The 24,566-nt window shown below is 37.8% G+C and overlaps 1 protein-coding gene across 1 annotated transcript in view; it reads right to left on the reverse strand.

The window, feature by feature from the left end:
- Window positions 1-23,983, reverse strand: part of sema3ab (sema domain, immunoglobulin domain (Ig), short basic domain, secreted, (semaphorin) 3Ab) — a 28,492-nt gene extending 4,509 nt beyond the window's left edge. Inside the window, exons 1-14 of the mRNA XM_037683482.1 lie at window positions 23,784-23,983; window positions 10,760-10,920; window positions 9,342-9,404; window positions 6,996-7,115; window positions 6,151-6,241; window positions 5,293-5,412; window positions 4,302-4,444; window positions 2,017-2,131; window positions 1,841-1,910; window positions 1,598-1,742; window positions 1,288-1,507; window positions 1,090-1,181; window positions 953-994; window positions 281-438 (exon numbers count right to left, since the gene is read on the reverse strand). Of these exons, the coding sequence (XP_037539410.1) occupies window positions 281-438; window positions 953-994; window positions 1,090-1,181; window positions 1,288-1,507; window positions 1,598-1,742; window positions 1,841-1,910; window positions 2,017-2,131; window positions 4,302-4,444; window positions 5,293-5,412; window positions 6,151-6,241; window positions 6,996-7,115; window positions 9,342-9,404; window positions 10,760-10,920; window positions 23,784-23,904 (1,661 nt within the window). The 5' untranslated portion in view covers window positions 23,905-23,983. The remainder of the gene's footprint in view (window positions 1-280; window positions 439-952; window positions 995-1,089; window positions 1,182-1,287; window positions 1,508-1,597; window positions 1,743-1,840; window positions 1,911-2,016; window positions 2,132-4,301; window positions 4,445-5,292; window positions 5,413-6,150; window positions 6,242-6,995; window positions 7,116-9,341; window positions 9,405-10,759; window positions 10,921-23,783) is intronic.
- Window positions 23,984-24,566: the final 583 nt, after the last annotated feature.

A 24,566-nucleotide genomic window follows, 5' to 3' on the forward strand; every position in this document is an offset into this window, starting at 1 on the left:
TATATATATATATATATATATATATATATATATAAAAACATTTTTTCAGATTTTACTTTCTGTCTGCATATTTTCCTGGAACTGTTTGCGACCCAACTATGGATAAGCGGTAGAAGATGGATGGATAGATGTTTTTGTTTGTTTGTTTTTTTTAATGTGCAAGCATGTTGTAAGACCATAACTCTCAAGTAGAGCAATATACCATTCACATTTGTAATGTGTGTATATTCAGGTTATGAATTAATAGGACATGCATGAACATGAACTTTGTATTTAATACCTCTTAGCCATTGGAAAGTATCTGGAGCATTCAGTGCCATCCCATGCACAGTATGGGTCCCTTGCCAGGCAGCACTCAGCACAAGCCTTCCCATAAACTTCACATCGATGTAGAGGCATCTGAGACACACCGATATCTGACCCAAGATAAAGTTGTTGCTTGGAAGAGAAAAATAACAGGTAGAACATTTTACATTTATCCAAGTTTAATTGAAACAGATTACATGTCAGTTTTGGTATCCTGTGTATTTAACAAAACTATGTTTGGCACAGACCTCAGAAATTTTGACAAAGCACTCAAAAACAGGCACTTGGCCCCTCCTACCTATCAATTAGCTTGCTTATTTTTGAATCCCCGTCATTTAAGATGACAAGCTAACTGTCACAGGAAAGCCAGCAATTAAGATCATTGAGTGATGACAATGCAGCTTATCTCAAAGTGCTTAAATCATGTCCACAAAAGTGTCTTTGTTCTGTCTCTCTCTGCCTTTAAGCTAGGTGTGTCACTTCCAGCAGAACACTTTTTCAGACAGGTTTTCCAGAGACACGTTATGTATAAACAACAGTCAAATTTTATTCTGGAAACACTGTTGACTTTAGTTTTGTTACAATTGCCAGAATAAATAAAGCGGGATAACAAAACTTTCATCAATAAATGGTAAAGGAAAAATACCTGTTTGGTTGACAGTTCCATGGCTTTAATGGCCACTGGTTCCTGAAAAGTTGAAAAATCATTCAAGTAATTAATCAGGGTTTGCTGATTTTGGAGATCACAAAGAATTAATACTAGTATCACAAGGACAAACTTACTCTGAAGACAGTCATTTCTTCTAACAGAACTTCCTCTAAGTCATGCCAGGAGCCTCTGGGGATCGATACAACTTTCAGAATAGTTCCCATGTCTATAAACAAAGAAAAGTACATTTTTATACTGCTGTATGTACTACTAATATATTAATATGCTCAGTGATTTGATTTGCAGTATAGTATTGTTACATATGCATCTACCTGTGCCTATGAACATAACATCGTATAGGCCATCTTCAGCCTCTACTTTGTCAACAACTATTTGGGTGAACTGGTAGTCCACGTCTGTTTTGACTATGATTGGTCGATTGTTAATTGGATAGACAGGGTTGAACATGGCTGGATGACTTCTGGCAAATGTGACAACTTCATCAGGAAGGTCCTTGGTTGTGTCAAAGCCACCAAATGTCTTGCTAGGGCACTGTAAGGGAAAAAAATCAAGTGATTTTATTAATTTAACAAGATGAAACAGCAGAAACTTTAAATAATAGTTCATAAAGACTGTACTCACTGTGCCAGGTCGGGGGTAGGGGACACGCCCCTGGAAGGACACCCACTGGTAGTTGGGTCCATCTCTATGGGCGTATGGACCCAGGAAGGCTCTCCTAATGTCTGTCATGCTGTACATACACACTGCTGAACCTTTAAAAATGTTGCTGGGGAAGAAAATGTGAGTCAGAAAATTACAATTCACAATCAAAATGCAAGCTAAAAATAAATGATAGAAAAAAAAGACTAACTTGTCTCACAATACCTGGAAGTGGTAAACACTCCATAGATGATTGGGCTCTTGGGATCCTTTGTGCTCACGAGAAAAACATCCTCTGGAAGCCAAACAGAAGAGTCAATGTATTTGAATCCTTTTGCCATAAAACAATAGCATTTTATATTTCTGAGACATTATGAGAAGAAGCCGGAGCTGTTACTCACGCAGTTCATCAAAGTGAGTGTCTATTCCATTACTCCCTGGCACGGAGCAAATAAGCCGAGCTTTCAAGAAGGTAGTCCACTTATTGACCAGGCTCCTGTGACCTCCCAGGTCATTCTGTCGCACAAATTACACGTTGAGAATCAGAAATAAACCTACTTTTTAAAAACAATGAATCCCAGTGAACTAAACCTTTATCACTGCAGACATATGTTTGCAGCGTGCACTATAAGAGAATATGAAAACTAATAATTGTGTGTTTTCTGATCAGTTTAGAACAAATCTTGGATGCAAATACAATCAACAAAATATTGCACTTTTTTTTTGTCCATTATTAAATTAATTATTAAACTAAGAATAAACTGTAAGACTATTTTTTTTATTTTATTTAAGTGATAATTGTGACTCTATCATACTGAAATGATGTCATTCATGCTTCACTTTTAACACAGTTTTTGTAAGCATAAACTTTTATGATTATGTGTGTGTGTGGGGGGGGGGGGGGGACTCAAGGCCGGGTAACTGGAAAACTGGTTATACATAAACTTGTAATGACTTGTGACGATTGGTTAATTTGAGTTTCTTTCCAAAGCTACAGTTGTTCACACCTACCTAATAACGTACATACATACCACGGTGATTGATTTATACATTTGTTGACTTCACACAATAAATTATTGTAAAGTAAATATTTTTGTACTTGTACTTGGTTTAAAACACTGACAGCTCCCTAAACATTTGTCTAAGGAACAGTCAGTGATTTATTTATCGATGTGAAAAATGTACTTCTGCCTGCCTCAACTTCTGTTCAATGACAAATAGCTTTATTTTAAATGGCACACAGAAATATGATTGTTGCCTCACTGGGAAGTGTTTGTCTTCCAGAATACAGCAAAAGGACCCAGAAGAAGAAAGTCTGGACTTGAAATCCGCATTCCACATTTGCTGAGTTATGAATGTAAATTAAAATTTCTACAAGTATGCATAGGCTTAAATTAATACCACAACATGTGAAATGATTGGCTTGTCTAAAGCATAGGACAGCAGATTCCTAACATTCAGGGTAATCAGGCTGTGTTAATGAAGACTTCAGGGTAATCAGGCTGTGTTAATGAAGACATGATGTGCAGTTAAACAAGAAGTCAGGGCTGGGCATGAGATCTGACATTACGGGTAACTGAACGAGCAGGGCCGGCCCAAGGCATAAGCAAACTAAGTGGCTGCTTAGGGCCCCAGAGCCACTAGGGGGCCCCCTAAGTGGTATATTTTTATTGTTATTGATATATTTATATATATATATGCATATATATATATATATTTAGGTAATGGTTTCTATATGATTCTATTTAATATTTTATGTTCAGCTTTTGCAAATTATTGCATACATTTACAGTTTTAAGAACTAATTATTCAGCTTTAAAATCCTTTTTCAAACCATTTTATGTGGTGTCAAGTAATTGTTCAATTACACTATTTAAGTACGTATTTCCTTAATATTTTATTTTTTATTTTATTTTATTTTGTCTGTTTTTGCACAATTTAATTTATTTTATGCATCCAAGTTATTTGATCTGTTGTTTGTTGTTGATCTTGCACAACAAATTACAGTATTTTGAACATTACTGCTGCAGTTCTTTAGAGCCAAAGATAATAAACCAGATGACACTTTTGCTGTAAAATACATTGCACACTGGTGTTTTTATTTTTTATTTTTGTTACTTTTAGTACCACACATATAGGATAATGTAAAAAGGGTTGTCAGAGTTGCATTGAATTTGTTAGGTGAGTGAATGATCTGATCATCTGACTGTTGATTGCAGTAATCCACATTATTAGCAGATCTATAGGACCCCAAACCAAATTTCGCTTAGGGCCCCGTGGAGGCTTGGGCCAGCCCTGTGAACGATGCAGATTCAGAAAATGAACACTTACAAAGAAACATCCAGAGCCGAGTAACAGACCCAGTAAGAAGCAACGCTTAGTATTAGGATAGCAGCACGGCTATTAATGGCATTTTTGTTCCTCGGATTTTAGTGACATATTATGTTTCTCTCAGACTCCTTTTAATGGGAGTGATTGCACCATCCAGAACAAAGTCCATTTTAAACCAGGCTAAAATTAATCACACATTACACACCCCATGAAGGCTGTCATTATGAAAGTCACTCACCTTTTTCATATTAAAGCTATTTTACATAATATTGCCAACAGTGACTTTGTCTGTTTCATATTGTTTGTGCTTCAATGTGTTCCTTGTGAGTGCGTTGGAGTCTGTGTATACGCTCACCTTGCAGAGCTGTCCAATGCGAGCATATGTGGCCTTTCCGGCATGTTCTCCTTCCATTGCATTCTCTCTGAAGAACAGGTAGATTTTGTCATCTTCTGGATTTTCATTTTCTGGGATGAGATGCACGCCCAAAAATCTAGGTTCTGCAAAAATACACAGTGAGATATAGTTGATCGAATTAGCTTAACAATGCACTAATTTACCACTTTTTGCTCATTCTAAATGCTGAAAATGCTGAATATGTGTTAAGTAAGTATGAAAAAGTGTAATACAAAATCCATACCATCACTGAATATTCATAATGGTACAAACTGTGAAACATTAAGTTATAATGTCATTTTTTGCACTCATACATGTACTCGAGGGTATCATAGCGTGTAGGTAATAAACTGAAAGCTGAAAGTCGCTGGAGAATAACGTGCTTCTTGCACTTTGTTTAAACAGCAGTGTTTTGATCCATGCTTTAACCGGCGAGACATTCTTGGCACAAGTATGAATGTGAATTTGTTGTAATAACAAAGCATGAAAAGAAGAGGTCTGTTTAAAGTTTCCATAGCTTTTGTCTAAAACACTTGGTCACATCTTTAGATAGAAACAGCTAAAGTATGAACTTAATCTAAATATTTTAGACATAACCACGTTATTCTTTTACAGAAAAAAAAAATAGATCAAAAAAGTCAAAGTGAACTTTCAAAACCAGCTCAACTAAAAGTCACGACATATTTTACTCTATTGTTGTTGAACTGTAACATTTCATAGACTTCTTTGGTACTTTGCACTTTTGGTAACAGCTGCTGTTTTAAATGTGCTTTATAAATAAATTTGACTCGACTTCTTTAAACCAGCAAAATTAACTATTTATTTGCAGCGACGTCCCACTGTGTTTGCATGTCTTTGAGGAGCTCACGGATTATTTGTGGCCACATTTATCAAAAACAGATTAAACTCAAGGACTGCTATCATATTACACTGACTGTCCTCCTAACCTTACCATTCAGCCACCGGGAGTCATGTTGCTCCGTCCTGATTGGATGATGTGTGCCAAGAGTGCGAAAGATGGCAAAGTCCCGCCCCATGAAGTCAGCTGATGTTCCAGCATAAAGTTCCCCATCTGAGAGGGAGGCGAATAATATGTTAGCATAGGTAGAAATGAAAGATGAGACAGCACCCTTTGGCTTTTGTTTCCCCCCCAAGTGGGCTTAGCAGTACAGGTAGACTTCCAGTCCAGGGAGAACAGGCAGTGACAGATGTAATGAACATCAGGAGTGTGAAATTGGCATTCAAACAGAAGGGAGGTGAGTGAAGGATGAACGAATGGAGGGTCAGATGTGTAGGAACAGAACACAGAAGTGTGAGACAGGGGAGTACATAATAATGCTGTCGAGAAAGAAAGAGGAAAAAGGAGCAGAGATGAGGGGTGATGGGCTAGAAAACGGCCATCTGCTGGGTTAAATGGTATGATGTAACACAAAGTGACTGCTAATAATCAGGGGAAAGAAAACATCATGACCACATCCCTCTGCCAAAAACAGGGGGATGGGAGCGGGGTGTTGACACCAAAGAAAACTCAATAAAGTGTCAATGACCACATGCACGAAGACCATTTAAATGAAAAAACATTCAGATTAAAATAAAGTTTACAGCCCTGTCGATGAGGGGTTCTCAGCATGTAAATACAAAGCAGGTTCACGTATAATGAATGTCAGAACAACCCTGAGCTGTTATTTACATTGACGTCACACCTCATATATCCGCTTCAATGAAAGAGTAAGATGCAGGATGTTTGTAGCCTCCCATGGATTTATTGCACACTAGAGGGTCAGCACGCTGTATCAGTTCCTGAACTCACCAATTAGCATGGAAGCAGTGAGCAGCTTGGGATCATAGGGACTCTTCCCTCTGCCGTTCTCTACATGTGGCTCCAGTCTGAACACACCATCCTGCACACACACAAAAATAAAACGATCAAAGCTTCGGTGTATGGGTGTGCACACGTTTTGTTCAGAAAAATATCTCATGGCAAACAACTGCTTTAGTAACAGGAAGTCACTTTTATAAAATCCAGATTCTGAAAAAGCTGCGTTTATTTGGAGAAACTTTTGTTCAGGTCAAGTTTTACAATATTGCTTAGAAACATGTGACAGTGAAGAAAATGATTGGCATAGTTTATCTTTAACTAAGCTCGCTATATAACTATTCAAAATATTTCTTACATATACAGTGAAAAACGATGTTGCCTTTTAAAATAATTTATCAGCGTGGCATTATGGGAAAGAAAACAGGATAAAAATATTAACTCTGTGACATCATCGCTCAAACAAATGGCATTTCTAGCTTATAACAAGGATTTTCTTAAGGACATTCTTTATCTTTAATGGTCTGAAACAAACCATCTAATGAGGAGAAACTCCTATTTACAAGTCTATATTTAGAGAAATGAGAACAATTGTCTCCTTTTAGCGTCAAATAAGCAGTCATTGACATACATATGCACATATTTAAACTGGATAGATGAATTAAAACATTTTACTTTTCTAACCCATTTTGGCAAATGAAGCATTTCTACAAACTCATTAAATTTGTATTACAAGAAGAATCCACTCAAAATCAATGTGAATTTTGATTTCTCTTAATATATGCACTACTGTGTGTGAAAGCAGGTGAAGACAAAGGAAACGTAGAAAGTGCATCTACCTCTGGTTTTCTGCCCACCTCCAGGTAGGAACAGACAGGGTGGAAGGCTCCGGTACCACAAACATAAAAATGGGTTTGGTTGAACGGCTGCAGCACCTTTATGAAGTTTGCACACTCTCTCTGACGGGGCAAAAAAAAGAAGACGCAAAACAAGATGAAACATATCTGTGGTAAATGTAGTTCAAATTATTTCTGTGATAAATCATGTGGTTGGTGTAATGCAAACTAAATTTGAACTGACAAATTGATAGAAGCAATAAAAAAAAGAAGATTATAGGCTGTCATTCTAATCTCAATTGTTTTACGCCTTTATTGTTTTTTGTAAATTACCAATGCTGTGATGATTTCTTAGACTTTTCTCCTTCAGATGTACAGATAATTATCACATTTGATAAAGATCATTTTGAATGACTTGTAATAATAATGATAATTATTATTAATTTAATTTGTAACGCACTTTTCATTAAGAAAAATCTCAAAATGTCTTGTGTTATCAGAAGGCAGTAGAAAATCCAGATTTTGAGAAATAAAAGTTGTTTTCTTGACAAGATACAAAGTTACATTTCATGTAAAAATGCAGCGATGGTATTTCTTACAATAATTTATAGACGTCATCCAGTAATCTCAAGTAGAGAATTGCGTATTTTCTTAATGCAGAGCCAAGTGGAAAACAGAAAATCACATTTTTTTAAGTTTTTTTTTTATAGTTTCTCACTTAAATAGTTTTCAATTGAATTTATTTTTGTTATTGCGATGGTAATATAGGCTAGCCAAACAGTGATGAGTTCATGTACTGTTATTTTAATGTCTCAGTGTCTTGTCTAGTATGGATGTTTTGTGTGCTACTGACTGTGAAACAAATTGTCCCTTGTGGAAAATAAAGATTATTGAACTTGAACTATATTTAATACTGTATTTTTCTTTCCCACCTCCTTTTAATTTGATTTCCTGTCTAATATACAGCAGACAGACCACCCTGAGCATACTTGATTCACCGATTTCATAATGTTACAGACACACAGGAGTTAGAACGTCAGATTTGTCTCATAGAAGAGCTAAAAACCAAAGGCACTTGTCCTGTAATGGTGAGTTAACAGAGCCACAAAAAGCTACAATTTTACATTCCAGCTTATTGCCTTGGGCTCTTTGGAAGGAAAAATCCATAACAACCCTTGTAGATACAATCTTTCTGTGTGTTTACACAATGTTTAATGAAACCATGCTTTCTGCTGAGACTGCACTTGTCCAAATGGACAGGGTTGTGATGTTTGGCTGGTCGTGAAAGGTTGGACATGTTTGAATCTTAACACCTGAGGATTTCTTTCAGATCCCTCTTCATCTTGACTTGATGAACGTTATTAAACTATGCTCATCCTAAACAAATACACTGCAAAAGTTCTGAATTCATAGATGAAGAAGTGTTTATATTTCAGCCTCATAATTCCGCCTTGACTGAATATAAGATTAATGATCCACTGTGTTGTTTCTAATGTGGACTGAAGGTTTGACAATATTATTAAAAGCATCGGACCCCTATGTAGTCTTCATTTGTGGATCTGTTTCTGCTTCTTTGTTCACTTGAGAGCAAAAAAATTATGCAACATAAATTTAGTCATATTTACTTGTAGCCAAAAATCTGCCAGGTCCCAAAGCAAATTTGTTGGTAATAAATTTTCATTTATAGAAAAGACAAAAATTCCTAGTGAATAATTTTGCAAACTTTTTTTGTTTTTGCTTGTTTTTTAAGGTCAGACAAATTAGTGCACTGACAACTATCAGGCTTTAGTGGCCGGCTGTGGCTGAGTGGTTAGACCAGTCATCCTCCAATGCGAGAGTTGGGGGTTCAAATCCACCAGCAGTCACATGTCGAAGTGTCCCTGGGCAAGACACTGAACCCCTCATAGCCTCTGATGTGTGTCCCATCAGTGTATGAATGTGATCTAAAAGCACTGATTAGTCTCATTAGAATGATTTGTTCAATTATCTTTGTAGAGATCTAGTAGAGTGCTGTATGAATGGATAAATGTGGACACAGATTGTAGTGTAAAGTGCTATGAGTATCTTGAAATAAGATAGAAAGGCACTATATAAGTACAGTCCATTTACCATTTACCACAGTGTATTTGTCTCAGCTGCACCCCAACATTCCCCTCAGCCCAAATTGTAATCATAATGCACTTAAAATGGACTAAAACAGCCTTGATTAAATAATAAAATAAATTTTCTTTGACACCTGCAGGACTCATTGGTCATTGTAAAATAAAAACAAGATATTTTAAAATATCTTAAAGCACAAAAAGGTTCAAATATGGCTCCGTTTGAAAGGTGGATGCATTAAGCTCTTACCGGGACATCTTTTCCTGCCCACTTGCATTCATCTCTTCTGGTGGGAGAAGCTGGCCAAGAGATCTGCAACAAAAGCAGAGTTTCTGTACAAGTTTTTTTTTTTTTTTAAACTTGATCATCAAAAACTTAGAGTAGTTTTTGAAAAGAGTGATTTGGGCCTTTTGCAGATATTTATGTCCCTAACAAAGTTTAAGCCACAGAAGAAGACTATATCTAAGTTATACAAAGGAATCCAGCAAAGTAAACCGGACAGCACTGAAAATATAAAGAAAAGGTGGGAAAAGGAGGGAAATATGATTATCTCATGGAGAGTTGGACCAAAACATGCCAACTACAATGGACAACTACAGGGTCTAACACATGGTGAGAGTTCAATCGGAGGAGCATAATTAGATACTTTATCACTCCCATCCAAAAACTTCATCAAGGTAGTGGAGATGTATGATGGAGACAGTGGGATCAGAAGTGCCAATCACTTCCACCTTTTCTGGGGCTGCCAAACTACTGGGTAGAGATTTGTGAGCACATTAATAATGCATTTGGATCTAAAATTCCCTTCAAATGTGAAACAATGTACTTGGGTGATGTACCTGTGTCTAACTAGAATGTGGGAGATAAAAGATTACTGAATATGTTGCTGGTTGCAAGCAAGGAAGCTATCAGTAGAAAATGGTGGAAAGTGGAGTCCCCTTCCATCGACGACTGGATAAACATAACACATGAAATATTTGTGATGGAAAACCTGTCTTTCTCCCTCAGGACGCAAAACGACATGTTTTACAAGATCTGGACTAAATGGACTGAGTACGTAAAACCATTTCCATCGGATTTCCTTTAAGAACGCAATCCAAGACTCCAAACTTTGTCTTGTGAACGATGGCTTGTGAACCATGGCTTGCTTCCTACGGTTGTTGTGTGTTGATATTTGTTCGATTGTATATTCTGAAAATGTTGGGAAAAAAAATTAAATTAAAAAAGTGAATTTATCATTTTAAAAAAAACTTGAATTGGAATTTATACAAAAATAATTAGAAAAATTGTCTGCTTTATGGCTGTCAGTTGATGGAGCTACAGCTTGTATGCTTGGGTGTTTTTTTTTTTTGTTTGTTTTGTTGTTGCTGAAAGGGTCACGGTGTGAGTTGTTCTCCACTTTGTTCCAGTTTACTACAAAATTTGCTCAGGTGTAAAGAGTGCAGCTAAGATGCTTGGAACAGGGTACGACTGTGTGCGACGGCCCTGGTCTAAAATATACATGAAGCACTTCGCTTGAGACGCAGAAAACAGAATCCCATGATGCTCCAGGCTGGTGTTCTAGCTGAAGATGAACGACAGTGTAAGTCAGTCAGAAATGCAAACAGACCTAAAGTCATAAATTAATAAAACTATCAAGCACACAGACAGCAAGATAGAGGCTTTACCCTTGCTTTGTCTTTGCTGATGTTGAGCAGGTTGAAGGAGAAAATGTGATCCTTGGCTCCCACCAGCAATCTTCCTTTCTCCTCATCCAGCAAGAACGTGTGGTAAGCTGAACTGTTCGTGATGCCCTCAAACGTCACTAGATTGTTAGACTCCAACATCTCTGCAGAGGAAATAAAAATCAAAGAAAATAAGTAATCAGAATGCCCAAAGTTATCAAAACAGCAGGCTCAAGAGAGGACATGAAAGTCTAAATCATCCATCTATTCACTACACCCGCTACGTCCTGTTCAGGGTTGTAAGGGGGTCGGTGTCCATGTCCAGCAGTCATTGGGTGAGAGGTGGGGTAATGGCAATTCATCACATTTCCACAATCATCCATGTCCAACAGTCACATAAGATCAATTTAGAGTTTTTTTCACTTGTCACCCTAACATTCAATATTTTGGAATGTGGGAGTAACCTGGAGAAACCCCAAACGTGCATGAGGAGAATATGCAGATGTTTTACAAAAGGCTAGACGTGAAAACAGAAGTCCCTTTTCCTTCATAGCATCAGCATTAACCAACTGTGCCACCATTCAGCCTTGTTACTTCTTATAACAAATTGTTTTAACAAATGTAAGGTTGGCCAAGCTAATGGCTAGAAAAGGGCTCCCTTAAGCTTAAGTGGAACTGACAGGTATAGCAAACACAGCAAGCCAAAAACAAGACTGTTTATATACCGAAGAGACTTTCATCAGGGCTGCCAAGCAGAACTTAAAATACTCACAGTGGAAATCTGTGCTCAGGATACAGTGTTTTATTATTTTGCTACTACTTCATAGTTTAAACAGTAACTTTACACTAAAATACAATTCTTAGGTCACTTTGCAACACTTTCTTTCCCTTTATTATTTTACTTAACACAGATCTTTGCCAAATCAACAAAGTAAAAGCAATAGCTTTCAAGCAGACACCCGGTGTTGTGAAATATATTACAACTCTAATTACCATCATGACATGAAAAGGTGAGATTCTGACCATTGTTTCCAAAGACCTTTTTTTATAACATGTCAGGCTTTTCAAAGATAATACTGTACATGCTCAATCTCTCTTTTGTTGCATATTTCCTTCAACCCATAAAAATCTCCACACTCCAGCCGTTTCAACTGAATCAAAACTAGAAGGTCATAAAGGTCAAGTCTATGAATGGCACACACTGAAACACATTGACAAACACTGAAGTTGTTCTCTATCTGCTGTAGTACAAGTGTTGAGTATTGAATTTCATAGATTATTATTTTGTTTCCTTGTAAATGTGTGAAAACCACTAACATAAGCAAAGCAATGTCAAAGTGCAGAGAGTTATAGAACATGAGTTATAGAACATGAAGGAGATGTTTTCTTTGGTCTATTCTGTTTTTATCTGCCTATCGCTCGTGAAAAAAAGAAAGCACATGAATGTTTTAGCAGAGAGGATGACCCCTGAAGTGTGTCAGAGCCCAAGAGAGAAAAGTTGATGAAAACTAGAATAACAGATAAGAACATCGGGGAAGAGAGGGCATCTTGCAGACTGCTTTTACTCATTTATAAGCTTGTTTGTTTTAATGAGCATAGCTGGGTAACCACATAATGTCATTCGATAAAACATTAGTAAACCGAAAAAAGTTTCAACACGCCTTTTGTGTTTTGTTTTTTTTTTCCTGTTCCTTTAGAAGTTACATGAGAGGAGAGAAAAAATGTGAGAATTAAAATAGAAGGGTTTATGCAGTAATTTCCAGAAACATTGTAGTTTGTCCGAACAGGTACAATATACAAACGTATTTTTGCAGTTTACATAATGAATCAGAATTTGACCGATAAATTTATGTAAAATAAATGTTTCAGACTGATGTGTTGCAAAGGCTGCAACCACACTTTTCAGGAAGTGTTCTGTAAACTTCTTATCGGGCCAGAGCAACTTTGAATGTAGGTCTTCAAATGCGATGATTAGGTGCTAACACAGCATTTCTACTAGACTGCAGTCAGGACATGGACTTGTTTAATCTAAATCTGTCTATGAGCAAATTTGACATATTCTTGTATCCATACAAGCCATTCATTTTTAATGTTCTCATATAGAGGATTTCATAAAGACCAGCAAAAACACTTTGAAAGTAGCTTTTATAAAAGCGTTGTTGGTCCTTGTATGGACAAAAAATGATTTGATTTATTGGAGACACAGAGAAGAACATTCAGTTTTCAATTTAGTTTATTTATATAGCACCAAGTCACAACAGAAGTCATCTCAGGGCATTGAACAGCAACATTTATATACCGGGTATATTAAAAAAAAGACAATTAGTTCTTTATCTAAGGAAGCCAGCAGATTGCAATGAATCTTCACTTCATCACAGTCTCCCATCCTGAGCAAGCACAAAGGCAACAGTGGAAAGCAAAAACTCCCTTTTAACAGGAAAAACTCTCCAGCAGAACCAGGCTCAGGACGAGCGGCCATCTGCTTCAACCTGATGGGGTTTGAGAGGAACAGGAAGGAGGAACAAACACGGAATGACAGGTCCAGGTGTACTTTCGATTGGAAGAAGACAAGAAGCACATGAGATAAAAATAACAAATTACCAGGTAGAGTAGAGCATTTAAAGACAGCAGCAGAGTGAGGAAATGTGGTCCATTCGTCCTCCAGCATTCCAAGTGCTTTATCACATTCATACACTGATACACACATTGGAGGCAATGAGGGGTTCAGTGTCTTGCCCAGGGAAACTTCGTCATGTGACTGCTGGTGGATTCGAACCCCCAACTCTTGCATTGGAGGACGACTGCTCTAACCACTCAGCCACAGACGCCCAGACAAAACAAAACAAAAGACATAATGGTCAACGTGCAAATATACTTTGTGTTTGATAACAGTTTTAATTAGAACACCATTACTAAGTTTTTATTTCACCCTTTTTTAAACTGCGATATATTAACATTTGATTTTTATTAAGCATACATACTACAGTTGTCCATGACTCATCCTGGGCTTTCTCTTTTGCTCTCACAAATGATGGATGGACATCCAGGGAGTCTGTAACAACATTTCATGCTACATCCACCTGACTGGAAGATGAAAGGCCACATTCTACAAGTTTACTGGATGTTTGAACACACATGATCTGGCAGTGAACTCCAGAAAACAGTTTTTGGAAAAAACTTAAGAAGACCAGAAGGCACAATTGTGGCCAGAATAGTAAACTCTAGAAAAACTGGTAGAGCAAAATGATCTCTGCTCTGCAGTAACAAGAACAAACTGAACCATGACTTCAAAACAGGCACATATCAGACTGTGGTTTCTGTGACTGTTACACCCCTGATAGACAAATAAAGTCTGTTTTAATGCTGCAGGGTGTGCCAGTGTTATTTCATGTGCAATTTATTCCCAACGATTTTCCATTCTGATATTTCTCATTTGTTTTCAAGTTTTTTTTATTTTATTTTATCCAGTGTTCATACATTCACTTCATTAAACTGTCTCGGTTAGTTTCCAGACTATATTTTGTAGTGTACCGACAAAAACACATTGTAGAGACTAAAAGATGATCAGTGGCACTGAAGGATTTTGAAAATGTTTTAATCAAAATGTAAGCAAAAACTGGGTTTTTAACTTTTCATTTTCTCTGCGTTTATGTATTTATCTGTAAATGTGTTTTCAAAGTCAAAGTCATAGGTCAAAGTTTCTTTATTTGTCATTTGAACCACATGTAGTATGTGTGGTGGAATGAAACTGTGTACACAGGGTCCCAGTTACATCCAATAAAAGTATAAATTCTGAAGAAAAACAGTAATAAGATCTAAGATGTGAACTAAGAAAAGCGTTAAACTAAGAATATGCTAAGCTCAAATATGAGTCTGTGGGAGCAGATGAGTATGAATGAACACAGCAACATGAAATAAAACAGCAACATGAGATCAGCAACATGATCAGCAGCACATATCAACAATCGAGTGGCATTACATTGATTTTTTTTTTTTTTTCTTCACAGTGATAATCCTGATTAGGGATTCATGAGTCTAACAGCTTCAGGGTAGAAACTGTTCCTCAGTCTAGTGGTTCTGCACTTAATGCTCCTCAACCTTTTGCCTGAGGGGAGTGGGGCAAAAAGTGTGTGCTGGGTGAGTGGGGTCCTTCATGATGCATGTGGCCCTCTTCCTGCATCTAGAGGTGTAGATGTCTGTGATGGTGGGGAGGCTGACTCCAACAGACTTCTGTGCAGCCTTCACCACTCTCTGCAAAGCTTTTCTTTCTGCAGCTGTGCAGCCTCCATGCCACACGTTGATGCTGGAGCACAGGATGCTCTCCACTGCACACCTGTAGAAGGAGAAGAGGACTGAACTTCCCAGACCAGCTCGCCTCAGCCGCCTGAGGAAGTAGAGTCTCTGATGATCTTTCTTGATCAGGCGTTGTTGCCCCAGCTGGGGTTGTCATTCAAGTGCACACCCAAGTACTTGTAGCTGGAGACCACTTCCACCGCAGATCCTTCTATGTTCAGAGGTGGGGGTAGGTGTGTTTGTTCCATCTTTCAGTTCCCTTAACTACATTTGCTGTTGTTTAATTAAAATGTATTTGATTGTATATAAATGTGGGGCTGTAATATGAGTTTGGGGGAGTTTCTGGTTTGTAAAAGAAAAAACAGAAGCATTTTTAAATAAAATGGCCTATCTAATAATGTTGTATTTATTTTTTTTAAAGGTTAAAAATAAAACTCATAACCCATTTTTTTAAATAAAATTTAGGAAAATGTTACCTGTGAGAAAACTGCATACAGTAAACAGCACCTCACTTACCCATGAATCACAGAATAGCCCAGACAGAATAACCAGAAACACCACAATCAGCCTTAATACACAAAGATGCACATGGGACTGGTGTCCATGGCAACAAACCATTCAACAGAGACTATAGCTAAGTTATTAAAAGCTAATCACCCAGAGATGCATGCACTCTGGGCTTTATGTGTGTTGTGTGTTATTGGAAAAGAGGGATGTTTCCAAATCCCAACAGAGGTAGCAGCCTTTACATGTCTGAACCAGCCTCCCCTCTGGATAACTAACTGGTGGGTGTTCATGCATACAAGCATAATATTTTATATGGCTTTAAAATGTGCACTAATCAACATCTGAACATTTTAAAGTAGCACAAGTTAATTATTAATGACAACAACCTTTCAACTAGTCAACTAGTGCACACATTTAACAGTAATTAATCATCTAGTGTGCATAATTTGCATTATCTAGAGTTATTGATGCTCGCTAGATAACTAATATGGCAAAATTGTTGACCAGTATGGTCTGGCGAACCACTACTGGGTTAAAAAGCCAACTAGTTTTGAGGTTTGCCCTACTTTTGCAGCAAAATTGCTGACTTGTATGATTTGTGCTCAAACTAGTTCAGCTAGTTGGTAAAAAGTGTTTGTGTGTTAAATTAATGCACCAAAAATTGGAACTAATGTGACCAAATGTCAGAGTCAGAGTCAGAGTCAGAGTTTCTTTATTGTCATTCGCACCTCATGTGGTACATGTGGTGGAGCGAAATTATGTACATAGGGTCCCAGTTACATCCAGACATAAATAAATTGATTTAATAAATAAATGACATAAATAAATGTGCAACTATTGCAGCAAACTGGTGGCTTGAAATTATTATTTAATTCATGAATATTGAATTAATACATACACTGATTACCATACATTTAGTATACCATACAACTTTAAACTAAAACTCTTACATTTTACAAAATTGTTTTCTATTATATATATTTTTTAAATGTAATATGCCACACAAAATCTGGTGAGCTGAATTTATTATCCAAAATGTACTTTTATAACATTAGCGAGGAAGAAAGTGACCAGCAGGTGGATAAGAAATAAATAGTGTCACATGTGTCAGCTAAGGCACTGCAATATTTAGCTAAATATCTGTTTTAGTCTATTCAGAGTCAGAGTCAGAGTTTCTTTATTGTCATTCGCACCTCATGTGGTACATGTGGTTGAGCGAAATTATGTACACGGGGTCCCAGTTACATCCAACAATAAAATGTATAAGAAAAACAGTAATAACATCTAAGATATGAACTAAGAAAAACATCAACTAAATATACACTAAGCACTCATAACATAAAACATTGAACATCAGCACAAACATGAACATGAGTCTGTGAGCAGATGAGCACGCATGAACACATCAACATTGAAACAGATCAGCAGAAACATTGAAACAGATCAGCAGCAACATGAAACAGATCAGCAGCAACATGATATGGTTTTTCACAGTGATTATTCTAGTTAGAGATTCATGAGTCTAACAGCCTCAGGGTAGAAGCTGTTCCTCAGTCTAGTGGTTCTACATTTAATGCTCCTTAACCTCCTTCCTGAGGGGAGTGGGGCAAAAAGTGTGTGTGCTGGGTGAGTGTCTATTGTCTCTATTGTGCCTAAAATCACTACTGCTTGCTGACCATTTCACTTAAAAAAGCTCTTTTATTTTCTCATGTTGTTATAGACAAAAAACAACTGTAAAAATGAAAAAAAAAACTTTTATCAACTGTTGTTTTTAATAATCAAAGGCAGAAAAAGCAGTTGTTAGAACTGGAAATCAGGAGACAAAGAGTTCGCCCAAAAGGAACAATGAGAGGCCAGAAGCAATAGATGCAAAGATTCAACAGTCCCATGAGAAACTGATATAAATAAACTCTTTTAGCCTACATTCTCTCTGTTTCTGCCTTCAACGTTCTCAACCGGAGTGTTATCTAAGTGCTTCCTGAGAAAAAGCAGATTCTAAAACCAACCAACTTATGAAGAAACAACTTTTTTTGTTCACATTCATCTCATGCTTTTGACACGTGGACACAAAACGGTAACAATAAATCACAAAGTGAGAGTTTCTGATTCACCCACGCCTCAAGGAAAACAGCACAAAGCCTGAGTCATGTCATTTAATTAATGTTGTGCAGAAATGCAAACAAGTGTTAAATTGTGTAGCATTACAAACTGGTCTGCTTTGACTGATTTGGTCATAAAGGTCATATTTATGACTATTCTGCAATTTTTAGGCTACATTTTTTATACCTGCTGCTGAAATATGATGTGTTTGTGCATGTGTGTGTCTGTTTGTGACCAAAATGTATCTTGAACCACTGGATGAATTTTAATAAAGTTTGCAGAAAGTGATAATTTATGGTATATTTAAAACTTTTGCAATTAACATAATTCAAGATGGCTGCTACAGCAAACTGACTTATTACAAGGACTATAACATACAATTTTACAGTTATTGATCAAATATTTGGTGTGGTAGAAGGTGAGGATGAACCATATATGAGTGCTAAGAGGATGCACACCATCTTTGTTTAAAATGTTATCACTAATTATTTGGAGTCAATCTTACCTCTCTGTTTGCAAAATATTTTATGAACCACAGAACTGACTTCAGTAAAACCTTCAGGAGATAATCTTTGTACGTACTTCTACAACTCACTGACTTTTGAAGGCAATCCAATTCAAAATGTCACAAGTCAAGCTTTGCAAACATAAAACATTTGTAAATTTTACAAATATCAGGTTAAAATAGGGTGTGACAGTAGCTAAGAGTCATACCCAAGACATATTCTAAGTAATATACATTATGCAAAATCTTTGACTCCCAGTTTCCTGAGCCACTGCACAGATTTTAATTAAACCTTCAAAATGTTATTGTAAGATCTACATCTATAAATGATTAACTTTTGGAGTCAGTTAAATTCAAGATGGCCTCTGCTGCTAATTGACCTTAGCCAATACAAAAATGGCAATAACTAGAACTAAAACAGCCCCATCATTTCGCAACAAAAGATGAACTTAATCTAAGTTCAAGGTTCTTTATTGTCATTCGCATCACATGTAGTACATGAGGTGGAACAAAACTGTGTACTCAGGGTCACAGTTACACCCAAAAATAGCAAAAATATAAAGTATAAAAAAGAAACAGTGCACAAGGATCTAAGACATACACTAAACAATAATAATGTAATATAATAAGGTGTATTAAACAGCAGTTTGAACATGAGTCTGTTGTAAGCAGATTGGTATGAATACAGCAGCTTAAAGGCAAGAAATCAGCAGCATGGTTAAGCAGCAGCTGCTGATAATCTAAACCTTGGGTATAACAAGGTGGTGGGTGATATGCAAGCCTTTAAGGGATGCTGGATCTTAAAACTTTCTCATAAATGCAGCAATTTATTCATTGCATATTCTGAGCAGACCATTGTATTCAGTTTACGCACTTTTATTGTCATTATTGATGTTAGATTACTGCCAAACACTTTATGGTTAATGATTTAAACAAAATCATGGTTTCGGGGAAAAGTAAGAGTATTTTAAAAACTCTTTTTTTTTCCCCATTTACCCTTTATTTATACAGGTAGTCTCATTGAGTCACGAGAACTCTGATTAAAGAGAGACCTGTATTTGAAAGCAGATGGTGGGGGTTAAGGGCCTTGCTCAGGCACCCAGAGTGGGGCAAATGAGGGTGGAGGCAGGTGTGGGTGTTTCACCTTTTCCACCCACATTTTGATGTCGACGGTACTGGGAGTTGAACCTACGACTTTCCGATCACAAGCCCATTTTCTCTGCACCACCACTCCCCCTAAATACTGTGTGTAAATACTCTCATTTACGTATAAATACCATAAATATGTACACATAAACACATAAATATGCTATTTACACATTACATAACATATAATGTATATAAATAATGTGTTTTTTAAGTACAAAGAAAAATTCTTATTTTTTAATTATTTAATTTATTGTCATTTTTATTGACATTGGGAAAGGTCCGTCAGTCATTTTTTCAGAGAGCTCGTAACCTTGAGTGCTGCAGATTGTGTAAGCGTTTTTATACAAAGTGAATTAATCTTCTGACTTTGTAGCCAGCATAAATGGCGTGCAACCCAACTGACGTAAAGGTTCATGTGGATGTCTCCAGAGACAAGTCTCAAATAAAAACAAAACATTGTGAAACTTTTTCACAATGGCACGTTATTTTACAGTTACAGCAGAGTACTGAAGCTCAGAGAGCCTCAAATCCTCCAGCTCAAGGAGTGCATGAATTATTGCTCCATTTACATTTTTCTCAAAATTTATTCTGCACACAAGAAACCTAACTCTGCACAAGAAATCTCAAAGCGTCTTTGTTTTACAGATTTATTTTTAAACTTTCTTCATCTTCCGGCTCTGATTAAATATGATTTTACACTGCACTGAAAACAAGAAACTCAAGAATAGCAGAATGTTTGTGGCCAGTGAGGCTGGGAAAACTGATGTGGTTTCAGTTTTCATTTATTCACCCTTTTTGTATTCTGGTTCCTACAACTTAAGTTATGCTTCTGTGAAGATATTTACCTGTATGAGCATCTGTAGACACATTGTGAGTTTTTCGTACAAGCCCTGAGCTCTGCTAAAGACAGGTATTCTGGTCGGAGGGGGAAAAAAAGGGCAACTTTTGGCAGAACACCCACATCTTATAAACTCAAGTACCGGCTCTTTCTTTCCCTGGGCTGCTAACAGCATACGCTCTGATTTTTGTGACCCATAAACTTAAACACTATAAATCTCTCTTCAGTTCCTCAAAGGAGCCATTTATTTGAAGGTTGTGATCAATTTATGCCCAGGCATAACACATTTTGAAACATTTGTGGCTCTCTGTGGTGCTGCTGTGCACTATTTGTCCTTGGTCATCTACTCATACCTCCTGATCATCACCCAGTCACTTTCTTGTTGATACAGTTGGATTTTACGTGATGTTTATGTAGCAGCATGGTTCCACCTGCTTCACTGAACTTCTGTCCCTCAACCTTCACTTTCAAAAATCTAATGGAATCGTCCAACATTTTTCAATCAGGTCATCTGGACAGTTTTGGTTTTTTTTTTGGGGGGGGGGGGGGGGGGGGGGTTGTGCTGAAACGTTTTGCCTTCGGTCCGTAAGGCTTCATCAGTCAAGGAAATACACAATAAAACTGATTTTTCCCCCAACAGCTTACTCCAAAGTGGAACAAACCAGTTCTGCTTGTGATAAGATGGTCTCTTTGGTACGCCCCCTCCTCCATTGTCGGCCCTCTTCCTTGTTGACAGTCTTGTCAAACTGGTTGAAAACAACAAAGTCCACTGTCCAAAAACTGTCCAGATGACCTGACTGAAAAATGTTGGATTGTATACCTGGATTATTGAGCATGGACTTAGTTCTAATGGAATATTAGTTCTCCTTCTCCACCATAATCCTCAGCACTGGTTCCCCTCAGGGCTGTGTGATGAGTCCCCTCCTGTTCACTCTGCTCACATATGACTGCACACCTACCCATCTAGGCTGCCATATTGCAAAGTTTGCAGATGATACAGCAGTGGCTGGATGCATCACAAACAATGATGAGTCCAGCTACAGGAAGAAAGTGGAACACCTGGAGAGCTGGTGCAAGAAGAATAACCTTCACATCATTGTGAAGAAGACGAAGGAAAGGGTCGTGGACTTCAGAAGGATCAAACACACCTACCCCCGCTGAACATGGGAGAATCTGTGGTGGAAGTGGTCTCCAGTTACAAGTACTTGGGTGTGCACTTGAATGACAATCTCAGCTGAGACAACAACACCACCAGCCTAATCAAGAAAGCTCATCAGAGACTCTACTTCCTTGGGCGGTTGAGGCGAGCTGGATTGGGAAGTTCAGTCCTCTCCTCCTTCTACAGGTGTGCAATGGAGAGCATCCTGTGCTCCAGCATCAACATGTGGCATGGAGGCTGCACAGCTGCAGAAAGAAAAGCTTTGCAGGGAGTGGTGAAGGCTGCACAGAAAACTGTTGGAGTCAGTCTCCCCACCATCACAGACATCTACACCTCCAGATGCAGGAAGAGGGCCACCTGCATCATGAAGGACCCCACTCACCCAGCACACACACTTTTTGCCCCACTCCCCTCAGGCAAAAGGTTGAGGAGCATTAAGTGTAGAACCACTAGACTGAGGAGCAGCTTCTACCCTGAAGGTGTTAGGCTCATGAATCTCTAACCAGGATAATCACTGTAATGCCACTTTACTTGGTGATAAATTACATCTGTGCTGCTGATTATCCATGCTGATGATCTCATGCGGCTGGCTATCTAATGCTGCTGTATTCATACCCATCAACTCACCACTGACTCATGTTTGGGCTGTTGTTTAAGACACCATTTTATTTTACATTATTAGTGTTTAGCGTATATATCAGATCTTTTCGTGTATCATTTAGTGTTTGTTTAGCGCACATCTTAGTGAATATCTTAGATCCTTATACTGTATATTTTTTCTTTTATACTTTATATTTTTGCTATTTTTGGGTGTAACTGGGACCCTGAGTACACAATTTCACTCCACCTCATGTACCACATGTGATATGAATGACAATAAACAACCTTGAACTCGAACTTGAATAGTTCAGTGAAAAGGTTGTGTTGTCATGCGTGGTTTGTAAATCTCGACTAAACTGGGTGCTATCTTCATTCGTGAACATAAAAATGTGCAAATGTCTGGATACATTTTAAAAATGTCCCAGTATTCCCAGTGACCTCTAGGTGTCAGAATCCCATCACCTGAGAGCCCCACATGTAACTGATCAGACCCTTCTTCCTCAGGAGAGGTCATCTCAGATTGTTGAGAAATTCACGGTTCTGTAATGCGCGAATCATCTCATTTCCTTATTGGTAAATTTGTTTTACCTCTCACCGGGATGAGCAATAATTTATATGATAATATAAAAGACTCATAATGCAAATGTCACTTACATTATGGTATCAATGTTATATTGTTTGAAATTCCAGAGAGTTAAATGATCAAGATTTCTATATTGCAATACTTCTTCCGTATCGTCAGGAAATTATTCCTCATTCATGGATGGTGCCAAACATTGTCCCCATCAGAAGCGATGGAAAAACTGATGACAGAGACTGCAGCCAAATCACCAGTCTGGCCAGACTGCTACCTGAACGCTTCCAATAGAGATATATCAGAGTATGGGCGTGTTTCAACGAACTGACAGCATGTGGTTTCAAGTGACTGATATCCTCACAGGTATCGTTTGCAATCTGCAGATGGCTGTGTGTGCAAGTGTATGAGCGTGTATGTCTGAGTGCGTGAGTGTGCATGTGGGCATACTTGTGTGTATAATTATGGATCCCCCAGTGCAAAGTGAGAAACATTTTACTTTGCAGCAGCCATCTGCTGAAACAGACCTTCACCATTCATCTGAGTATAATTACCATGCAGGAGAGAATGGAGCAGAAAAATGACATTCAGGAATATTAAAAAGAAAAGTGAGACAGAGAGAAGGGAGGGAGGGGAGGTGGGGGAGGGCTTTGGATCCCATCAGCCTTGGAAATCCTTAACTGACACTACTTTTCATTGCAGAACAGACAGGAGTAGTTGATCAAAACTAACACTGTGAGACAGACAGAGGAAATTTACTTGACTTCCACAATAAACTGTTCAGTTGGAAGGAAGTAAGTTAGTTTGGCAAGTCTGACACATTGAGTTAATTCCCCCTAATAGTCTGCTTCTTTGGATATTAGCTTGTGATACAAATAATACCCAGTAATTTGTTCTTGCTAACTGTCAAACCATTTAATGAATACTGTTAACACAGCTTCAAGTTTTCCATGACATCAATAGTTCTTTTTTTTTCCAAAGTGAGTTGAATGTAATTTAACTTAAATGCTTCATTTAGATTTTAAAAAGGGACACATTAATACTAGCATTTTTCATGTTCACAAATGCACAACAGTCTGAATTATATACACATTCTATAACTTAAACCAAAATTAGAGTTAATAAAAAGTTAATTATCTCATAAATATCAATGCTCTTATTTTTAACTAGATCATTTTCTTCCTCTTACAGACTCGTGTGTTTCAGGGTTTTAATCTTACATTGGCTAAAGGTTGAGATAAACTTTAGTAAAATAAAAAAGAGCCTCCTCAGGTGAGAATAACCACAAATTCTCAAACTCACCCTTATAGGAGAGTTTTAGTCGGGGGACATTGTTCTTGGTCTGTTGGGGTCCACTGCTGCCCTCCGTCCAGAGCAGAGCTACTCCACACAGCAGCAAAATGCTGCCCCAAGGAAAGCCCATGGTCCTGGGGCAAACAAGTCCAGATGAGTCCTTTAATTATTCTACTCTATTTATAGACAACCTCAGGTCTGGTTTACCCAGGGGGAAAAAAGGGTGGTTAAAAACAATTGTCCTGATGTCCAGTATTTATGGAAAAATGCTGGTGGGTCAGTCCAGGCTGGCTTACTTTTGATCCTGCCAGATCAAAAACTGGTTCCTGTTCCACAGGTCAAAACTAGAGTCCAGCACAAGACGAGACAGATCCTGCAAAGCAGCGTTGAGGATTTCTGGAGCAATTTTAGACCCTCTTGTTTAATAGCAAACGTCTCTAAAGTGTCTATAAAAAAAATCAAAGCAATCATGAATTAGAGTTTGTCACCACAATAAGAAGATCTGGGCATGTCTTCTGGCACCTGAGCTGCATGCAGCTTTAAACAACTATCCACAAATTGCACCTATAGCCATCAAAAGCAAAACTGCTCCAGATTGTTTCTGCTGTTCAACCCGTTTGCTTGGTAAGCGCAATCCTCTCTGGCTCTGATCTGCTCAACACTCATCTGAACTCGTTCAGCTCAGCCCTGCTCTGTTGTCTCAGTACAACTGAGAACAGCTGAGGCTAACAGCGCAGTCAGACTGAGCTGATGGTAGAGAGAGAGAGAGGGGGAGAGAGAGAGCGAGGGAGA

The sequence above is a fragment of the Nematolebias whitei genome, chromosome 10 (assembly GCF_014905685.2).
Source record: "Nematolebias whitei isolate Nwh7 chromosome 10, NemWhi1, whole genome shotgun sequence".
Classification (NCBI taxonomy): domain Eukaryota; kingdom Metazoa; phylum Chordata; class Actinopteri; order Cyprinodontiformes; family Rivulidae; genus Nematolebias; species Nematolebias whitei.